General features: G+C 62.1%; 1 protein-coding gene across 4 annotated transcripts in view; it reads right to left on the reverse strand.

Moving 5' to 3' along the window:
• Positions 1-924: 924 nt before the first annotated feature.
• AGRN (agrin) overlaps positions 925-19,153 on the reverse strand; it is a 39,311-nt gene continuing 21,082 nt past the window's right edge. For 2 of the 4 annotated variants that reach the window (XM_027565278.1, XM_027565281.1), the window contains 36 exons: positions 15,493-15,708; positions 14,943-15,167; positions 14,630-14,854; positions 14,238-14,444; positions 12,959-13,177; positions 12,690-12,884; positions 12,398-12,598; positions 12,167-12,315; positions 11,975-12,080; positions 11,151-11,267; positions 10,900-11,064; positions 10,601-10,744; positions 10,370-10,494; positions 10,189-10,294; positions 9,767-10,099; positions 9,550-9,687; positions 8,966-9,093; positions 8,715-8,829; positions 8,516-8,635; positions 7,980-8,327; positions 7,670-7,862; positions 7,346-7,561; positions 6,639-6,868; positions 6,416-6,550; positions 6,222-6,318; positions 5,955-6,119; positions 5,728-5,839; positions 5,514-5,525; positions 5,166-5,282; positions 4,808-5,000; positions 4,641-4,728; positions 4,453-4,476; positions 3,766-3,798; positions 3,256-3,480; positions 2,688-2,791; positions 925-2,335 (listed from right to left, as the gene is read on the reverse strand). In XM_027565278.1, coding sequence (XP_027421079.1) covers positions 2,178-2,335; positions 2,688-2,791; positions 3,256-3,480; positions 3,766-3,798; positions 4,453-4,476; positions 4,641-4,728; positions 4,808-5,000; positions 5,166-5,282; positions 5,514-5,525; positions 5,728-5,839; positions 5,955-6,119; positions 6,222-6,318; positions 6,416-6,550; positions 6,639-6,868; positions 7,346-7,561; positions 7,670-7,862; positions 7,980-8,327; positions 8,516-8,635; positions 8,715-8,829; positions 8,966-9,093; positions 9,550-9,687; positions 9,767-10,099; positions 10,189-10,294; positions 10,370-10,494; positions 10,601-10,744; positions 10,900-11,064; positions 11,151-11,267; positions 11,975-12,080; positions 12,167-12,315; positions 12,398-12,598; positions 12,690-12,884; positions 12,959-13,177; positions 14,238-14,444; positions 14,630-14,854; positions 14,943-15,167; positions 15,493-15,708 — 5,684 coding nt within the window. In that variant the 3' untranslated portion in view covers positions 925-2,177. The remainder of the gene's footprint in view (positions 2,336-2,687; positions 2,792-3,255; positions 3,481-3,765; positions 3,799-4,452; positions 4,477-4,640; positions 4,729-4,807; positions 5,001-5,165; positions 5,283-5,513; positions 5,526-5,727; positions 5,840-5,954; positions 6,120-6,221; positions 6,319-6,415; positions 6,551-6,638; positions 6,869-7,345; positions 7,562-7,669; positions 7,863-7,979; positions 8,328-8,515; positions 8,636-8,714; positions 8,830-8,965; positions 9,094-9,549; positions 9,688-9,766; positions 10,100-10,188; positions 10,295-10,369; positions 10,495-10,600; positions 10,745-10,899; positions 11,065-11,150; positions 11,268-11,974; positions 12,081-12,166; positions 12,316-12,397; positions 12,599-12,689; positions 12,885-12,958; positions 13,178-14,237; positions 14,445-14,629; positions 14,855-14,942; positions 15,168-15,492; positions 15,709-19,153) is intronic. The other 2 variants (XM_027565282.1, XM_027565280.1) reach the window with 2 other exon arrangements.

Genomic DNA, 19,153 nt, shown 5'->3' on the forward strand with positions numbered 1-19,153 from the left:
CATTAGGAGCCTCAGCGCCTGCCCAGCACCCCAGCCCCTCCCCTTCTCAGGAGTGGTACACCACACCATGGCTTGGGACCTGCTGCTTGCAACCCTGATCCCAAATCCCCACCCTGAGCTCTTCCTCCTCATGCTCCTGACAACTTTGAAGGCCCGGCACCCTCAACACTGGTTGCCTTGAGAGCCCCTCCTGGAAGCATCAGCTCCCAGAGCACCCATTCCTGGTCCTCCCAGCATGGAGGTCTCCTCTCCCCTCATTCAGCACCAAGCAGAGCCACCTACTCCCCAGTGTGCCTGGCCTCAGCCCAGACTCCCCTCTGCCTGGTAACCCTTGGCCTTGTGGATTCCATTCAGGTGGCCTCAGCTCCTCAAACCTAGCCACTCCAGATGCTGCAGGACGGCCCCCCTAGGTGCTTCAGCACCTCAGTCAGTGTCTTCTCCACCCCATGTCCAGCCCAGCACAGGCCCACCCCATCCCCACCCACCAGGGTTCCCCCCACCCCATCCTGACTCCCCCACAGGCCCCCTTTACCCTTAGTATAGCCAACCTGCTGTCCTCATAGCTCCTCTTCCCACCCTGTGCTCAGACACACAGATGTAGGCAGATATGTGTGCAAATATGCACACATGGCAGGACTTGCCATCCCTAAGGAGGCTACCTGGGGTGCAGGCCTCATGGATCCACCTGGCCAGCTCCACGCACAACAGTGTGCACACTCACTGTGCAGGGTCTCCTTGCCAAAAGCAGCCCCCAACCCAGCACCCTTCCTCCATCCAGAGCCACCTAAAGGAGGTTGAAGCCTGCACGCCACCATGGAGCTGGGCATCATGGCACTCTCAGGACAGAAACCAGCCAAGTGGGAGAGCGTTGGGCCAGGAAGGGCTGAGGGGGGTGGCATTGGTGTGGATACACACAAGCACCTGTTGAAAGTGTTCAGACTTTATTTCACGGTGATTGACACAGACATAGGTTGGAGTTAGTAACAGGACATATAAGACTCCTCCAGCCTCTAAGCCTGACAGCCCAGGCCTGGCTGTGAGAGGGTTGGGGTTGCCACCCCCACCACTAGAGGTGTGGGCAGCTGGGGGGACGGGACCAGATGAGACCTAACATTGCAGTTTAAGGCATTTCTGGCTTCACAGCCATCTCTGCCACCCCTGCACCTGCTCCTTGGCCTTGGTAAGACACCCAGGCTACTCCTGGTCACTTTGGGATAAGGACAACCACTCCTCACCCCCAAACTGGACAGAATGTTTTCTATGTGGTGTCCTCAGCTGTCCTCGGGCCAGGACAGGAAAGACAACAGGCCCGCCACCCCAGGTGTCAAATAAAATCCATACATAAAGACTCTGTGGTTGGTGGCCATGCCTGCACATGCATCCTTGAGAGGGGATGCTGGCCAGAATCAAGCAGTCCACATGTCACAAGTGGCCCTGCTCCTTCTCAGGGCTCCTCATGGGGACTTGGGCGGTGGGAAGGGGTCACAGCCACGTCCAGGGTGGCTGGGTAGATGGGCAGGGCCAGCCGTGGGCCAGGGTGCCCTGAACAGGCCTGGACTTGGCCTCTGCTCTCCAGTGCCCTGGGATGGGTGGGCATAGCTGGAGGGAGGGGCTAGCATGGCCCCAACAATGACATTGTTTCACAGGATTGGTACATGAGGCCCGGGCTCAGCAGGCCCTGGTGAGGCTGGCCCCACCTAGCACAGGCAGGGAGGAGGGGCAGCTCAGCTGGAATCCAGAAAGGCCCCAGCCTACACAGAGGAAGGGCCCCTCCAAACCCCACAGCGCCTTGCTGCTCTAGGGACAGGCCTCGCCAGAGGGAATGTGGGCAACGTGTATATGCAAGGTCTGCCAACAGGCTGGCGAACACAGGGGCCAGCACAAGTGGACACTGTGCAGGCACAGCCTGAGAGGCCAGGACACAGTGTCCTGAGGCAGAGGGTCGCATCCCAAGGCTGCTGAGTGAGCCAAGTCCTCCATGGGCAGAGTTACCCTCCTGACCCTGAGAGTCCCTCGGCACCAAGTCCGTCTCTGCAGCTCGCCTGCCTGGTTAGGAGGGAGGCCGTGCCAGCAGTCCCTCCAGCCGTCACATAGGCAAGAAAATCATATCAAAAAAGCAACAAGTTTACAAAAATAGAAAATAATTACAACAGGGCGGGCAGCAGCTGCAGCGTGGCTCACAGGGCAGGGCAGGGCCGAAGCTCTGGCTTGGTGATGGCGTCCTCCAGCAGGTGCACCGGGCGCTGGCCCACGACCACGTCCCGCAGGCAGCCCACGAAGCCTGTGCCATAGGCTTTGGGCAGGGCCTGGCCTGTGGGCAGCTTCTCCAGGCCACCTGCAGGAAGAGAAAGGAAAGGCCCCAGACCGTGACTCAGTGACGGGCAGTTTGGGCACTGGTAGGCAGAAAGGCTAAATGACTAGGTGAGTTACCAGAGGGCTGTCAGTGCCCTGGGGAGACCAGGAGGCCAGCAGGTGTGCCCCAGCCTCCTGGCCCCACCCTCTCCTGGCTACAGCAGGGGCTGAGACAGGAGGGGAGGACCCCACCCCAACCCCAGCCCAGCCAGCCCACCCACTGTCCTGGATGGGGCTGATACAGTGCCCCTCTTAACTGCCAGCCCCAGGGGGTGGAACCTATCCCTCGGAGACCCTTGCCTGCCCCTTCCCTGGCCTCCCCCAAAATCACTCACCCAGCCACAGGGCTCCATCTGTGTCCAGCTGCGTGGCACCCAGTGGGGAGGAGCCAGTCACAGGGGCCTCGTTGCCCACCTGAAGGGAACCTTCCCTCTGTTTCCTGGGGCATGGGTGGAGGGAGGCCGTCAGGGCTCCAGATCCTGACCCTCATCCCTTTCGTCCCAGCACCACACCCTGGGGACTGTCACCCAGTGTCACCCTGGGGGCCAGGATGGAACGGCACCAACCCAGGAGAGCACCTAGTAGCCAAGGACGGGGGGGACCTCCTGTGAGAAAAGTGTTGCTGGAGGGGCAGCCAGACTCAGACCAGCATCTGGGCAGAGCAGGGACTCCCCTTTCAAATCAGGGGTTTCTTGGCCATCGGTGCTTCTCCTGTACCCTCTTTTCCCTCCCTCCTCATTGGCAGTGACCTCAGGTCGGGCCACCACCAGCCCTACCACGAGATCTCCCCCTGACACACACACCAAACTCCTACCCTGGCCACGAGTGGCCAGGCATGCCCTGGCCGGGCAAGTCCAGACACCACCCGCTGCTATTCTTGGTGGCCCCGGGCTCCCTGCTGACCTGTGTGCCCTGACCCGCAACCAGCGGTTGGTATTCACTGGTACGGTGGAGCGCAACACCACGGGCTGGGAGCCCAGGTCATAAGCCAGTTGCAGGCGCCCGTCCACGATGGCCAGTGCGATGTAGTCAGCCCGCTCCGTGGCCTTGCCACTCCACAGCACCAGCCCCTGTGTGGCCTCAGTGCGCAGGCTCAGCTCAAAGTGGTTGCTCTGGAGTGCCTTCTCACTAGTGGGCAGAGAGCTGGTCAGGACCTCTGGGAGGGTGGTGGGGATGGGGCAGGGGAGGGAGGAAGGTGAGGGGGATGACTCCAGAGGCCATAAGGGCAGTGATGCCACCAGAGCAGCTCGGTGGGCAGGTGGTGGACACGGCCAGTGAGATGAGAGACAGATGGTGGGGCCAGGTCAGCGATCAGAGGAGTGAGGTGGACAGACAGAGGGAGAGATCGACAGAGATGCTCAGAGAGATGGGAAGGCAGTGGGCAGACAGCAGGGGCCAGGGGCCACTGCTCACCTGGGACGGGCCCCGGAATCCAGAGTTTCAGGGCTTAGAAGCAGGAAGAGAGGGAGGCAGGTGAGCAGGGGGGCAGACAGGCTATAGCGCAGGGTGGGGCAGGACCCAGCAGCAGCCCTCCCCACACCCCTCTTCACCAATGGAAGGCGGTGGAGCAAACATCCGTGGAGAAACATTGGTCCCACCCACCCCAGAGGCCTGGCAGTGACACACGTGCACACACATGGGCAGACACAGAGCTGGTGCGCATGGCCCAGGCCAGGTGTAGAGGAAGAGCTCCGACACGAGGGCATGGAATAGTGACCGAGGGCCCTGGCTGGGCCCCCACACACATGCGTGTGTGCACACATGGGGGCGCGTGGACTCACATGCGCACTGTAACACACTTGCATTGTGTGCACACAGATGTGGGTGTGCACATGCTTGCACACCGTGCTGGTGCCCTGTGGTGAGGGGCCTGGCTGCAGGGGTGGAGGGGTAGACTGGCATCCAACACACATCTCGGAAAGGGTGATTCTCTACTTCCAAGCTAGGAAACTGAGCCCCATGCAGCACCCCACAAACCCCCATCCTCCTCCACTGGGGATGGAAAGTTCTACCCTCGCCCTTGGGATGTGCTGCCGGAAGGGAGAGGAGCAGAGGACCAGGAAATGGACTACTGGTGAGAGTGGAGGTGTGGCTACTTACGCTGGGATCTCATTGGTCAGTTCGCTTGGAAACAAAGAGACAGAGACAGTGAGAAGGAAGGAGGGTGGAAGAGGGGCAGAGGTGGGCTCAGAGTAAGGGCAGGTGTGGAGTGTCACGCATATGGTCCGGTGCAGCTGGGCAGATGGGACGGAGGGTTGAGGGGTGCCCGGCTCCAGGAGACATACTACCTCTCGGTCACAGCGTTGAGGTACTCGATGTAGGTCCGTCCATCAAAGGCCAGTGCGTCCAGGTCCCCAGCTGACTTCTCAATCAAGCCTGAGAGACAGTGAGGTGAGCGCAGCCTCTGGCAGGCTCCCTCCCATGTCCAGCCTTAGCCCACATGGGCAGCACTCACCCTTCTCACAGTGCAGCCCTGAGAAGCCTGCAGGACACAGGCACTCATAGGAGGCCTCGCGGGGGAGACAGGAAGCCCCATGGAGGCAAGGCTGACCCTCAGCCTGGGTACAAGGGTGGTCTGCAAAGGACGAGACGTCCACGGCCCGGACCACGTTCTCACGGGTCAGCAGTTGGCGGCCATTCAGGGAGACCTGGGAGGTGGGGCATGACAGCTTCTGTCCTGCCTGTGTCCTCCGGCCCAGAGGACAGAGGCCCCCTCTGGGATGGGCCCTTCCTTGAGACTGTACCAGGGCTTCGCTGCCGCCCGCCCCCCTCCGACCCTGGGCTCCCCAGGGCCCCACCCCTGCCGTACATACCAGCTGGATGGCTCCATCAAAGCCAGAGGACACAGCAGCTGCTCGGGCCAGCTTGCTGAAGTCAGGGGCCCCCCCAACAAAGAGCGGCTCCTTTAGGTTGAGAACGGTGTGTGGCACCTGTGGGGAGGTGCAGGGTAAGGGGCAGTGAAGCCTACCCACCAGCAGGAACACGATGCTAGCCCCAGACCAGGGCCCGCCCGCCTGTGGTGACCCACCCCGCACCCTCCAGCATGGTGGAGGCAGTTAATCACACAGATGTGGCTGCGATGTGGGGGCTTAGTGGGGAAGGAGCTACTCTAGGGGCGGAGGCGGCAGAAGATGGATGAGCAGGATGAGAAGAGACGGTACCTTGCGGGATTTCTGACATCCGAAGAGCGAGCGGGGTGGGGGTTGCAGAGCAAGGGCCAGAGAGCAGTGGGAGCAGAGAGGAAACACAGAGGCCCAGGACAGAGGGGAGAAAAAACAGTCCAGTGAGCGCCAGCCGTGGGGCGGGGGCTGCACGCCTCCCAGGAGGAGGAGGGAGGCGGGGAGCAGGGGGGTGGCCCAGGAGACACTGACTCACCGGGGACTCCCCCAGCACGCGAGGCCCATCACCAACCCGCATGGCTCCTTTGCGTCCATTTCGCTCCAGGGAGACCCTGGTCCAGGCACCCAGGGCCACTGGCTCCTTGCTCCTGGAGAAAAACAGATGTCGTGAACAGACGGTGGGCTCTGACGGTCTACCCGCCAGGGGCCCCAGGAACAGAGAGCGTGGGGCCCAGTCCAGCCCCCTGCAGCGCCCCCGCCCACCTGATGACCGCTGCCCCCTTGCCCAGATCGTAGCGGAACTCCAGGAGGCCATTGTGCAGCGCCAGGGACACAAAGTCGCCCTTGCCATCTGTCTTCTGTCCATTATAGAGGAGCAGGCCGCTGGGGCTCCGAGCCAGGAACACCACCTCCAGCGCCATCTTCTCCCTGGGGCCACGGGAGGGTAGGCGGGTGACCTGATGCCCCTCACTTCACAGCTGGATGGGGGCTGGGGGGTGCTTCCCCTCTTCCACCCGTCTGCCCACTGACCCCAGGTCCCGCTCAAAGGTGTGCAGGCCTTTCAGTTCCAGGTAGGAGAAGCTGCTGAAATCAGCCAGGAACGGCTGGTTGTCCTCCGGCTCTGAGACTGTGAGGACAGGAGAGGGTCACACAGGGTTCTAGGCTTTGATTCCTGGAGCCCCCTCACCTCCCACCCTCCCCACCCTGAGCACCGCTGCCCCCACCTGTCTGGCAGAGGCTGCCCTCCCGGCCATGGGGGCACTCGCACTTGGCCTCTCCCTGGGGCAGCACGCGGCAGGGGGCTGCTCCATGGCAGGGGTTCGGCTGACAAGGGTCCTTCTCGTCGGCACAGGTTGGGCCTGGATGGAGGCAGGATGGGTTCCAGGAGACCTGAGCCCTGCCCACAGACACACAGACCCCCAGCACCCAGCCCCGTCTTGCCCTTACCAAAGCGGCCAGGTGGGCACTGACAGTGGAACCTGCCTGCCTCCAGGGCCTGGCACGGGGCCCCTCCGAGGCAGGGGCTAGGCAGACAGGGGTGGTCCCCGCACTTGCCCACTCCGGAGCTTCGAGTCGCAGACTCTGGCCAGCTGCTCAGCTCCAGCCGCTGATTGTTGACATCCAGCAAGCGGATACAACCCCTAAGACCGATGCTGACAGAGGTCCGCTCTAGCACCCTGCCACCAAGATGAGGGGCAGGGGTCAGAGACCAGAGGCATCCTCTTTCACGGCCAACTGTGACACTTGCGTTCCTCATGCAGTCGGGACCGCAAGTCTGGGCTGCTCCCCATCCCCACCCCACAGCCTGCTCACAAGACGGGCAGTCCCACAAACAGGACAGAATCAGGAGGGGGCTGGGCTGAGAGTCAAGTGATGGGACTAAAGGTCAAGGCCAGCCCAGCCCCTCCTTGGTGGTCACACTGCAGCTGGGTCCTCAGGATCAGGACAGAATCAGGGTCGCTGTCAAGGGCTGGGGCTGAGCCCAGGGTCACAGCAATTGTCCATGCCCATCCTTCCACCCCTGTGTTATCCCACAGGGAGCCTGGACCTACTGGATGCCACCCTCAAGGCATCTGGGGTGCCTGCTGGGTATCAGAGCCAAGGTTGGGGGGGGGGTCTCTGGTTGGGGCCACCCCACCCTCCTCCATGCTCACGTGGAAGCCTGATCCTCAGGGACGCCACCCACGAAAAGATCAGTGTCCAGGTTGAGACCGTCAGTGCCACTGGGGCTCTGGCCCAGAACAGGAGTCTCACCGTCCACGGAGAGAGTGCCTTGGCGCCAGTGCCGAGACAGCTCCAGGCGATGCCAGCGGCCGGGCTGCACGGGCACGGAGCTGGTCAGCACCGCGGGCCCTGAGCCTGTGTCGAACCTGGGGCAGGAGCAGGCGCTCAGGACAGCCAAATGGAGCCAGAACCACTGCCTGGCCCTGTCCCCCGCCCCTAACCCCCACCTCTGACCCCCACCACCCACCACCCACCTGAACTGCACACGGCCTCCCAGCAGCACCAGTCCCAGGAAGTCCTTGCCCCGGGCATTGCCGTTGTAGAGCAGCAGCCCCTGGGGCTCCAGCGCCCGGAACTCGAGCGCCAGGCGCAGGGTGTGGTAGGCACGGAGGGTGGGAAAGGCCAGGAAGGAGTGGCCCCCAAAGGCTGGCACGGAGGGGTGCAGGGCTGCAGGAGACAGGGAAGGGCCAGTGAAGGGCATGGGGGCCACAAAGTCCAACCCGCCCCTCACCCCGCCCTGGCCCCCTCTGCTTCCCTGTCCCTCTCTGGCATGGAAGACCTTACCCTTCTCACAGACGGCACCCCCCGTGCCTGCTGGGCAGCTGCAGGTGAAGTCTGCACCCGAGCCCTGGTCCTGGCAGGTCCCCCCATGGAGGCAGGGCTGGGAATCACAGGGCCTTCGGGGCTGCTGGGTGCCTGGGGGCAGGGGACGGCGTCCAGGCACACGACTAGGGGCAGTGGTGGGGGGCTGGCGCGTGGTCGCGGGAGGTGTGGTCCTGCTGACGGGCCGGCTTGTGTGACTGGGAAAGTGGGCCCGAGGGGTTGCAGCTGAAGGTGGCAGGCGGGCCACCGTGGTGGCTCTGGCCGTGGCTGCAGCTGGGGTGGCTCCCGTGAAGAATGCAGGAAACCAGTCTGGGGAGGGGATGCCATCAGGACCCAGAAAGAGAAGGGTCCCCAGGGCAGTGAGGGGATGGGGGGACAGGAAGGTGGGAACCCTCTGAGGGGAGGGAACACATTACGATCCACAGGCGCAGGGGCCCTGTAGGCAGTCAGGGCGCAGGGAGGGAACAAGCCACGGCAGTGCCGGACCAGGCACTCACCGAAGTCCATGAACCGCACATGTTCTTGCAGAGGCCGCCTCACGCCCAGGGACCTGCGCCTGGACGCCTGGAGCTGCCGGAGCAGGGCCCGGCCCACGTCAGACGCCCTGAAGGCTGTGGCTGGGGAGGAGCAACCCTGAGTGTGGTGGAGCCTAGGGTGCCCCTCCACCCCCCGAGGGGGACCAGGGTGGGGGCTCACTGGGATCAAAGTGCACTTCCACAATGGCCCGGACCGAGCTGCCTGGCCCCAAGTCCCGTAGGCGGACACTTCGGAAGTCCTTCTTAACGTCCGAGTTCCGGAAGAGGTCATCCAGCTATTGGTGGGGAGTGAGTTAGGCTCTGGGAGGCTGCCCAGGCTGGAGCTGGGGACCACCCCCCAGTGCTTCTTTTGGTCAGTCCTAGAGAAAGGCTGGTGGCTTGGCAGGGCTGCAACCCCAGCCCCACACTTACTGCGCTCTCAATGCTCCTGGCAGTCTCCCCAAACAGCTCAGACTTGGGGTCTGCCATCTCCGGCGTGTAGAACAGTTCTTGCCCCTCGACCCCCTCAAGCTCCAGCACACCCTGGAACACCTTGGTGGCTGCAGAGGAGGGGCCAGTGAGGTCCTGCCTGGCACCTGCCTGGCTTCTGAACCAGCCATGGGCATAGGCCCCAGCAGCAAGCCACGCAGGGTGCAGGGCAGGTGGCGGTTAGTCAGATGGTCATGAGGTTAGTGGGGACCCCAGGGCAGGGCTGGCTTTGGTTACCAGGCAGACTCCTTGGAGCAGTGCCCCAGGCCGGCTTGCAACAGGAAAAACACGTTAGCCATGGGGTCCTGGGCACCCACATGTGTGCAGGGGCCGAGAACACACACATATGTGCTTGTGCTGGATCCCCAGGACCACTGGCACATGTGTGCTATTAATAAAATCAGAAGACCACAAACCCTGGGTGCCCACCTGCTGGGCAGGCCTGTGGCCTGGGAGGAGAGATGGCGTCTCTAGCCATGGCTAGGCCACGCCTCACACTCCACCCTGGCCCCCGGACCCCTACTCACCAGGACAGTTAGAGCCCTCTGCGTCCAGGGAGGGTGTCTTGCCATCTGAGCAGCAGCCCATAGGCGAGTTGTAGCAGGAAGCCCTTTCCATGGGTAGCCCAGGGGTCCCAGCACTGTCTCTTTCCGGGGACTCAAGTCCTGGGGAGGTACAGTCTGAGCCCAGCTGCAGGTGCAGTCCTCCTGGGCCCTGCCCCCAGGTCCCAGAGCCCATGCTCACCTCCTGAGCCAGCCCCACTGGCCTCCAAGTCACCACTCAGCTCCTCGTCACCACTCCCATCAGCGCTGCCAGATTCGCCGAAGGCAGAGGTGACGAGGCTGGCTGCCGGGGAGGGGGCCACGGGAGGCATGGTCAGCACTGGCCTTGCAGTGGTCCTGGGGATGCTGGCCATGGTCCAAGGTTGTGATGAGGCTCGAGAAGTGGGCTGGCTGTGGCGGGTACTGCTGGGAGCCAGGGGCAAGGCGCTGGGGGGCGGCAATGGTGCCTTGTTCAGGTCAAGTGCTGAGGGAGCCACAGATGCGGATGTCACACGGGGACCAGAAGTGATGCCTTCTGTGAGGAGAGAACCCAGGTGGCAGGGCCCAGGGTCAGAGCACAGTCAGGCCTTCCTGGTCAGTCTGGGGCAGTGGGTAAGGCCTCACCCTGGCAGGGGCCGAAGCTTTGGATAGAGATCTCCAAGCCCTGGCGGCAGGCGATGGTCCTCAGCTGGCACTCATTGCCATAAGTGACTCCATCTGACCCGCAGACCTGAGGCACAGGGCAAAGATGCAGAGGGTAGGGCCCGCCCCACTCCTGCCACCCTCCACATTCCCCATCCCTCACCTTGGTAGCATCGGCCCCTGGACAGGTGGGTGTTGGGCACACGCAGTGGGCAGAGCCAGCCTCCTCCACACAGGATGCCCCAAACTCACAAAGCATCTCAGCACAGGTCTTGGGTGGCGAAGAGTCTGGAGCACAGACACAGGAGACTCCACTGGCTCAGGAGGCCCCATCCCTACGACAGATCTACCCCCGAGCAGAGGGGCCTGGGGCAGTGCCAGATCTGGTCCTCACCTGTTTCACAGCCAGCAGGGCCCAGGGCACGGCCATCTGGACACTGCCCACACTTGGGCCCGGCCACCCCAGGCTTACAGGAACATAGCCCAGTCATCTGCTCACAGTCGTCCCGCACGGCACCCCGGGGGTCACAGCTGCAGGCTGGGAGGCAGGGGGAGGAGGCTTAGGTCTGTGCTGGCTTCTCCATGGGCTCCGGAGCCTGACCCAGCTCCTGCCAGATGGGACAAGGGACACGGGGACAGGGTGGACAGGCAGGAGCATTCAGCTAGGGACTGACCATGGGCCCTGTCACTCACGGGTACAGCCGCTCCGGCCGTCAGTGACGATACCACGGAAGTTCCAGAAGCCAGGCTCACAGCGGTCACACTTGAGGCCCCCCACACCTGGGCGGCAGGAGCACTGACCTGTGACAGGGTCACAGGTGCCGCCGTAGGAGCCGTGTGGGTTACACTGGCATGAGCCTGCAAGGCCAGGGCAAGACAGGGTCACTGCAGTCAGTCGCATGTCTCCACGTGGCAATGGGGCAGGGCTGAGCTCGGGTACTCACTGGGGCAGCCAGCCAGGCCAACACCCTGGGCAACAGTGATGTTGTCCTGGCAGCAACCGTAGGGGGTCTGAGCACAGTGCAGGGGAATCGCAGGTGGCAACGGGGCCAAAGTGGGGCCTGCAGGGAGGGGCAGGGGCTTAGGTGCCAGGCAGGACTGGATGCCCAACCTGGGTGTGACTACTCCGCCTCAACCTCCCCAGCCATCACCACTCAGCCCTCCTGATGCCAATTCCCACTGGAGCCTCTGGACTGCAGCTTGGGTCACAGGTGAGAACCTCATACAACATACAAGAAAGAGAATATCTACATGCAAAAGACCAGCAGTACACAAGACACCACAGATTCTGGATGTGAAGCCCTGTGTACATGCGTACAACCAGAGCCACACTCAGATTAGTGAGCCTTCGCAAGGTGGCAGGACACACACTCAGCACATCCCCCGCATGCAGACACACACAGGAGCACTTGTGCATGCACAAAGATATGACTGCCTGTCACCATCAGTTTCCTCCCATAAGAGAAAGTGCTGAATGGGTGCACTTCATTGGTTCACTGCTGCCCTCGCACACAGTAGGTGCTCAGCGAACACTTGCTGAGCAGCAGGCACACACATCCACACACCACAGTTGCATGAATGCAGATATGCACCAAAACTGCACACTTCAAACACAACACACATGTTCACACACACCCACCACAGCACACACACAACAACTTCGAACAATACACAGACTCCCACTTCCCTCATACCCATAGGCACATGTACCTTTAAGCATGTACACATGTGCCCACTTGCAGCCGAACACACCCACACGCTCACTCACCACGGCAGGCTCCCTGGGCCACGACATACAGCTCTGGCTGTGATTCACACCTGGCCTTCTTCAGCTCACATTCGGTGCGGTAGGTGACTCCATCCGAGCCACACACCTGGAGGAAGGGCATCAGGGCAGGTGTGGGCAGCCATGGCCCCTGCCTCACTGCCCAATCAGAGCCGGGTTACGGGGGATGCTCACCGGGCTCCTCAGGACGCCCTGGCAGCTGAAGCCGCAGACGCATGGCCCGTCCTCCGAGTCCTCATCCCAGATGCCACCTCGCTGCCGGCACAGCTCAGGCTCACACTCGTCGTCCTCTCCCGAGCCCGAGCCTCCGGAGCCACACTCAGCTACAGGGAGGAGGCCAGGTCACCTTGGGGTCCCGGCCAAGGCTGGCACCCACCAGCCCACCCCAGCTGCCCACCAGCATACCTTGCTCACACGGCCCCGCCCGGGCCTCCTCGATCTGTGTTTGCTGCTGACAGGCAGCCTCACGGAGCTCGCATGAACTGCCGTAGGTCACGCCATCGCTGCCACACACGGGGCCGGGTGGAGGGCGCTCACACCGGGGACACACGCACTGCCCCGCTGAGCACACAGCCCCAAAGGCACACACTGTGTCTCCACAGGTCTCTAGAGAAGGCAGAGCCAGAAGGGGGTCAGTGGATACCGGGTGAAGGACGCACGGGATCACAACCCACCAGGTATACCCAGCTCCACTCACGGCAAGGACCAGCCGAGGCCACGTGCAGACTGATCTGGTGTGTGCAGGCGTGGACGTGTAGTTCACATTCACTGGCATACGTGCGCCCATCAGAGCCACACACAGGCTGGGCTGAGGCCACACATTCGGAGGGGCACACACAGCGCCCGGTCTCAGCTTCACACAGGGCTCCAAAGCGGCACTGCCCACAGCGGTCTGGGGAGAAGACTCCATCACCATGGTGACAGGGATGGCCTCCCCACAACCAGGCCCACTAATCCACCACTGACCACAGGGTCCTCGGCGAGCCACTCGGATCTCCCGCCCAAGGGCACAGGCTGTGGCTTCCAGTTCACACGCACTGCCATATGTGATGCCATCACTGCCACACACAGGGTCATAGACGCCTGAACACGCCTTCGGACACGCACATTCGGCTTCCCCATTCTTCACAGCACACATTGCCCCAAATGGACACTGCACCCCACGGCATGGGGATGGGGACTGGTCTGGGGAGGACATGGGCACTCAGCAAGGTCTCCACCTGCTCTCCTAGGCAATGCACAAAGCCCCTAGCCCCAGGCAGCAGACCCCCACCCAGGGTGGGGATGGTGGAGGAAGAGTGGACCAGGAGAAGGACCAGATGCACAGGACACAGCAGAGAAAGGGACAGACACAGGAGAGACATGGACAGGGACACAGACCCAAACGGCCCTGGGCCCCTGTATGAGTGTGGGATGGGGCTGCCCTCTAGCACAGGAGTTTCTTGACTGACTTCAGTGGGGTATAGGAGGGCCAGGTTTACTAGCCCGCTTAGGCCTCTGACCCTTGACACACCCCTGGGACCCATGCATGTGCAGGGGGGAGTCTCTCTGTGGGTGGAGGAGTCTGCAACCCAGAGCCACACCCAGGGCCACACGGGGGAGGAGGTGTCTGTCCACTTGCTCTGAGGACCACAAGGCCAGGCAGCAGTGAGCCACCCCCCCCCTGCCGCGCGGGGGGCAGACCTCGGGCTGTGGGCTCCTGGCGGCAGGCGCGGTACCTCATCCTGCCAGCAGGTCAGGCTGGAAGACACAAGAGGTGGAGCCAAGAGGGAAGGGAGGGCAGAGGAGAGGATACAGACGCAGAAAGAGAGACCAGAAAGATGGACAGACCAACTGACGGGGACGGAGTGAGAGGTGGGCAGAGCCCCAGTGCACGTAGGACACGCTCTCTGCCCATTCCTGCCCCATTGAAGCTCCGCTGAGACTCTGCCTTTAAGGTGGCTGTGTCTCCCAAGAGCGTGGGACCCAGAAGACCTGAGAGCTGCCAGGCAGGTACCAAGGAGACTGCCCACAGACACCAGCCTTGGACCCAACATCCCCCCAGGTGCTGCAGCCAACTTCCTGACAGATCCCAACCCCCAGAGCCCGCCGACAGACAAAAGCCCTGCCAGCCCTCCTCAGAGTGACCAGCTCTCGCCCCCAGCCCAGGAGGAGCATGATTCAGCATGGAAATGGCATGTGATGACAGGCAGCGTGGACCGCCGGACCAGCCTGCTCCCGGCATGGAGCCCGCCTGCATGCTCACCACACGGGCCCTGGTGCTTCATGGGAATGCTACGCTGCTGCTGACACTCGGCCTGCTGGCGCCAGCAGTCATTGTCATACGTGTGCCCGTCATGGGCACACACAGGTCTGTAGGCCCCGTCACAGACGACGCGGTCGCAGGAACAGCGGGGGCGGCCTCGGCGGGACAGGCAGACGGCATTGAATCTGCACGGCTCCGGGCACTGGTCTGGGGGACCAGGGAGATCAGAAGAGTAAGAGAACCACAACAGACCTCCCTGGGATGGGTAGGGGCTCCATGGGCACATGGGGTGATGACTGGGGACCCAGGAGACCTGAGGGGAAGGTGGGGACAAGTAGGTCCCTGGGTCATGCAGAGTCCCAGGAAGGGGCCCTGCCCCAGGAGCCGCCCACCTCGAGGCTGGCACTGGCCAGAGCGCACTTTCTGCAGGAGGATGCCTTGAGCAGCCCCTGTTCGGCCCATGACGCAGTCATTATCGTAAGTAACCCCGTCGTCCCCACACACAGGTGTCCCACGGGGAGGGCAGCTCTCTGGTCGCAGGAGCATCTCCGGCCGCCGCGTGCGTGGGTTCACACGGCAGGTACGGCTCAGGTCACTGAGGAAGCCCTGGCAGGGGTCTGGGGGCAGGAAGATGGAGGTCAGGGCACTGCCGGTTGTGTGCACACACTGAGGGAGGTCGGGCTACACGCGCAGGGCAGCGCTCACCGCAAGGACCGTCGAACTTCTTGAAGATGTTCTCTTGGTGGGCACAGGCGTGGCGTAAGAGCTGGCACTCGCTGGGGTAGTCACTGCCGTCGCTGCCGCACACAGGGCCTTCCGGGGCCCCCAGGCACGTGGCAGGGCACAGGCACGTGGCTGTCAGTCCATCCGCAGAAGGCACACAGGTGCTGCCAAAGCTGCAGGTGACATTGGAGCAGGGGTCCCGGGTCCCTGTGGGCAGAGCAAGGTGGGCCAGCGGCCCTCCGTACATTGGCCAGCGGCCCTCTGCATACCCGCTCATCACAGGCCCGGTCCAGCCTATCGCAACCCTTCACCGCAGGCCCCACCCCCATCCACACAGGCCCCGCCCCTGCCCAGCCCTTTGCAACCCCCCTCACCGCAGGCCCTAGCCCCATCCCCACAGGCCCCGCCCCCGCCCCCCGCATTCCCCTCACCGCGGGAACCGCCCCCATCCCCACAGGCCCCGCCCCCCGCTTTCCCCTCACCGCAGGAACCGCCCCTACGTTCCCTCCACCGCAGGGCCCCGCCCACTCACCGCAGGGCCCGCGGCGCAGCAAACGGATGCGCCTCTGCTGGCTGCACTGCGCCCGCTGCAGCTCGCACTCGTTGCTGTAGGTGGAGGCATCCGAGCCGCACACGGGCGCCACCACGCTGGGGCAGGAGCTCTTCTTGCACACGCAGGAGGCTCGGCCCGGCTCGTCTGCGCTGGGCTCGCAGACAGCGCCGAAGCCACACAGCATTCCTCGGCACGCTGCGTGTGGGGTGGAAGATGCAAGGGGGTGGGTAAGAGCCTCTGCCACCTCCAGGCTTCCGGTCATCACGCACACGGACCAATGTCTGCACACCTGCCCAGACCTTGCATATGCGTGCCCACCCATGTTCGTGCAAGTGCTCACAGGAACCCTGGTGTGCCCATCGTGGCCAGGGCCTCAAGCCTCCCCCTCTCATCAATTCCCCCTCCCCCGCCCCGCAGAGCTCTCCCACCAGAGCCTTCTCTGCTCAACTGTGGAAGGGCATCGCATCTGCTCCTGACCCAGTCCCCACACAGAGAGCAGACGGCCCCCAGGCCAACTCTGTCACAGGGAATTAGCGCCTTCTCATCAGAATTGACGCCCCTCATCCAACTGTGACCTACTCCTCAGAGCCTGGTTCTCCCCACCCCATCCCTGGGAACTGCTCCAGTGACCACCCCCACACCTGGCCCCTGTCACTTCCCCAGGGACCACCTCCCCTGCCTTTCAGGGTCAGGCCTGAGGTCACTCAGCTGTAGGACAGGGGGTGGGAGTATCTGAGGTCGGTCGCATGCTCCACCCTGGCCCAGGACCCAGTGCCCTGCCTGCTCCAGGGCTCCTTAACTCTTCTCACTCCTTCCTCCTCCTGCTTCTCTAGAGGCCTCCCCTCTCCTCAGGACTGTCCCCACTTGAGCCCTTCTCTGCCCACTTCCCCATCTTCCATGCCCCCCAGCCAGCATTCCCCAGGGGCATGCTCTGCTGTGGCTCCTGGCCTGCCTACCCTCCTAGGCCTCCTAGCTGCAATCTTTCCCTGGGGCCCGTTGTACTCACTCACCTCATCCTTCCCCACCTGTCCTCCTGAGCCCCCACCTCAGGTCCTGCCGCCCCACATCACATTCAGCATGACCTCCTCAGGGACCCAAGCCTACACAGGGCTTTGCAGACCCCTTCTCTTCTGTAAACATTTTATCACTTTTTTTTTTGGCTGTGCAGGATGCAGGATCTTAGTTCCCTGACCAGGGATCGAACCCCTGCCACCTGCTTTGGGAGCTCAGAGTCAACTACTGGACCACCTGGAAATCCCCTCTTTAAACATTTTAATTCCTGACTTTGTAGTGTTGCCAGTGCACATCCTCTCACTGAGCTACAAAGCCGTCAGGACAATCCCTCCTGAGCATAGTGTCAGGGCAGGGGCAGGTGAAATCCTCAGGACCCCTGCCCAGGATGACACCCTGCAGGCAGGGTAGGCCCATTACTGATTGCAGCTGTCTGGATCTAATAAATGTTTAATTGGGTCCAGTTATCATTAATAAATTATGGAGAGCAGGGGTGCACCCCCTCGTCACTTCCCAGGGGGCTCAGGAAGTGGAGCAAGAGGAAGTACCCTCAATTCCAAGGAGGGTGGAGCCACATAGGAAGCTGGAGCTGTCACCACAGCAACAGCCCACCTGGGCTCCTGTGTATTTGTCTGGGAGTCCCTGCCCCCACCCTACACAGGCTGAGTGAACAGGGGCTGGAGGCAAGGGTGGGGTCAGCATGGATATCCCAGCCCGAAGTCCCTGCAACACCCCTGTCCTAACCCTACCTCATATGGGCAACCACCCAGATCCTTCATCGGATCCTGGAGCCAAGATTCATCGGCCATGTGACTACAGGCAAGTTATCACCTGGCCAAACCTCAGCATCTCCTCCCAGGAATGGAGACAATAAACCTACCCGCCCTGGGTTGTTGTGAGGCTAAATAGGCCAATACCTGCGAAGGCTCACAGAGGCCCAGGATGCCACTCTGTGGGGGTCAACCTCTGGAGGACCACAGCTGTAAGAGCTGCCAACACATCAGCCACTCCTCTGTCCAGGCTCAATACTGTGTCCACTCTGACCCCTCTTTTCACTTTCCATCTCAACCATCTCCTTCTCTCTCCCCTCAGCACTTCCTTTTACCTTCAGCCCTCTCTTGCCCAAGGCCCTGGGGTCCCCCAGGCCAAATCCATGGGCACTTCCTCTGGCTGGCTGGCTGCTTTATTTGGCTTCAACTAGACCTGCTGATCAAGGTCTCCCCCAGGATCCTGACCCCATGGTTGAGGACGTGGTCACCTCACTATACCACAGGCTCCCTTCTTAACTGCTCTGTGTCTGTGCCCTTGGGCTCAAGCCTCACTCTCCCTCTGGTCACCCTGGTTCAGCTAGACACTGCTCAAGGTCCCAGCCCCTGGGCCAAGGACACGTGCTTCTGTATGACCACTAGATTCCTCGTCCTCCGAAATGTTCATCCTCGTCATGTAAATTGCCCCTTCTTAGGGCAGGTGGAGTGCCCAGAGACTTGCAGGTGGCGTGGCCCTTAAGGGTCACCTCTGGGGCTTGGCCTCCTGCAGGAGCCTCACTCCCTGCTTGCCCAAGGCCCCCCTCACAACATGCAATGCTGGAGGCGGCAGTGGCTTTTTATAGCCTCTGGTTAGAGCGGGTATATTTAACTCTCTCCCCACACTTGGGTATGTTGGAGGATGAAGCTGATGCCCTGAGCCCTGCCTGTGGCCAAGAATGTGCAGTGTGTGTGCCTAGGAGGAGTGACGACGGTCATGGGGTTGGGGGGAGGGTAGCTGTCCCCAAACATGTGATGAGTTCAGAATGCAGGTGTGGGGCCCACGTAGAAGGCTGTGGGGAGGGGCAGTGCATGTGTGAAAGCAGAGACATGGCAGGTGAGACATGGCAAGCCTTGGAGCTTGAGGAGAGGAGACTGAGGATACTGGGACAGAGGGTGTTTAAATCCAACCAGCTCCAGGCCTCTTGCTCACAGATTATGGGAGACAGTCCTGGGCCCAAACTCCCTGTCCAGTGCAGCCCTGCCCCTTCCCATGGATTATCCCATTATGGATGGCTCTCTGTGTGTGTACTTCGGTGGACCTGGGCAGCTGCCTGCCCAGCAGGGTTCCCAGGCACTGAAAGCAAACTTGGGAACGCCCCTGTCTCCCAAGAGGACCCCATCCACCCCTGCCCTTCTGCAGCACTGACAGCGTCCTCTCCTCTGCTTTCACATTAGCTTAATTACAGCAGCCTGCACAGCAGGAGGCACCCAGTGGGCTGGGACCCAGCCCACAAAGCAGGGCAAAAAGGCCAGGCCCAGCCTGCTCAGTCCAGGGACAGAACCCCCTATCTCTCCTCAAACAGCTGTCACTGGTCCTGCTGAGACCCTCCCCCTGAGCCCCTGAGCCCCCAGCCCCTTAACCCCTCTGCACACATCTTGTCTTACAACCTGGGGGCTCCAGTCCCAACTTTGAGGCCAAGATGCAGCCAGGCCCAGGGATTCCAGACTCCACGTTCCTTTTGTTGTCCACTACTATGGACTCCTCAGGTTTCCTCCTCCAGGCTCCTCCTGCTCCAGATACTCCTAACACATCTGCTGTACATACTCCAAGGATGGCTCCTGACCCCCCCTCCCCCACACAAGAGTGCCACTGCCCATCCAGG

Source organism: Bos indicus x Bos taurus, chromosome 16, assembly GCF_003369695.1.
Source record: "Bos indicus x Bos taurus breed Angus x Brahman F1 hybrid chromosome 16, Bos_hybrid_MaternalHap_v2.0, whole genome shotgun sequence".
NCBI lineage: Eukaryota > Metazoa > Chordata > Mammalia > Artiodactyla > Bovidae > Bos > Bos indicus x Bos taurus.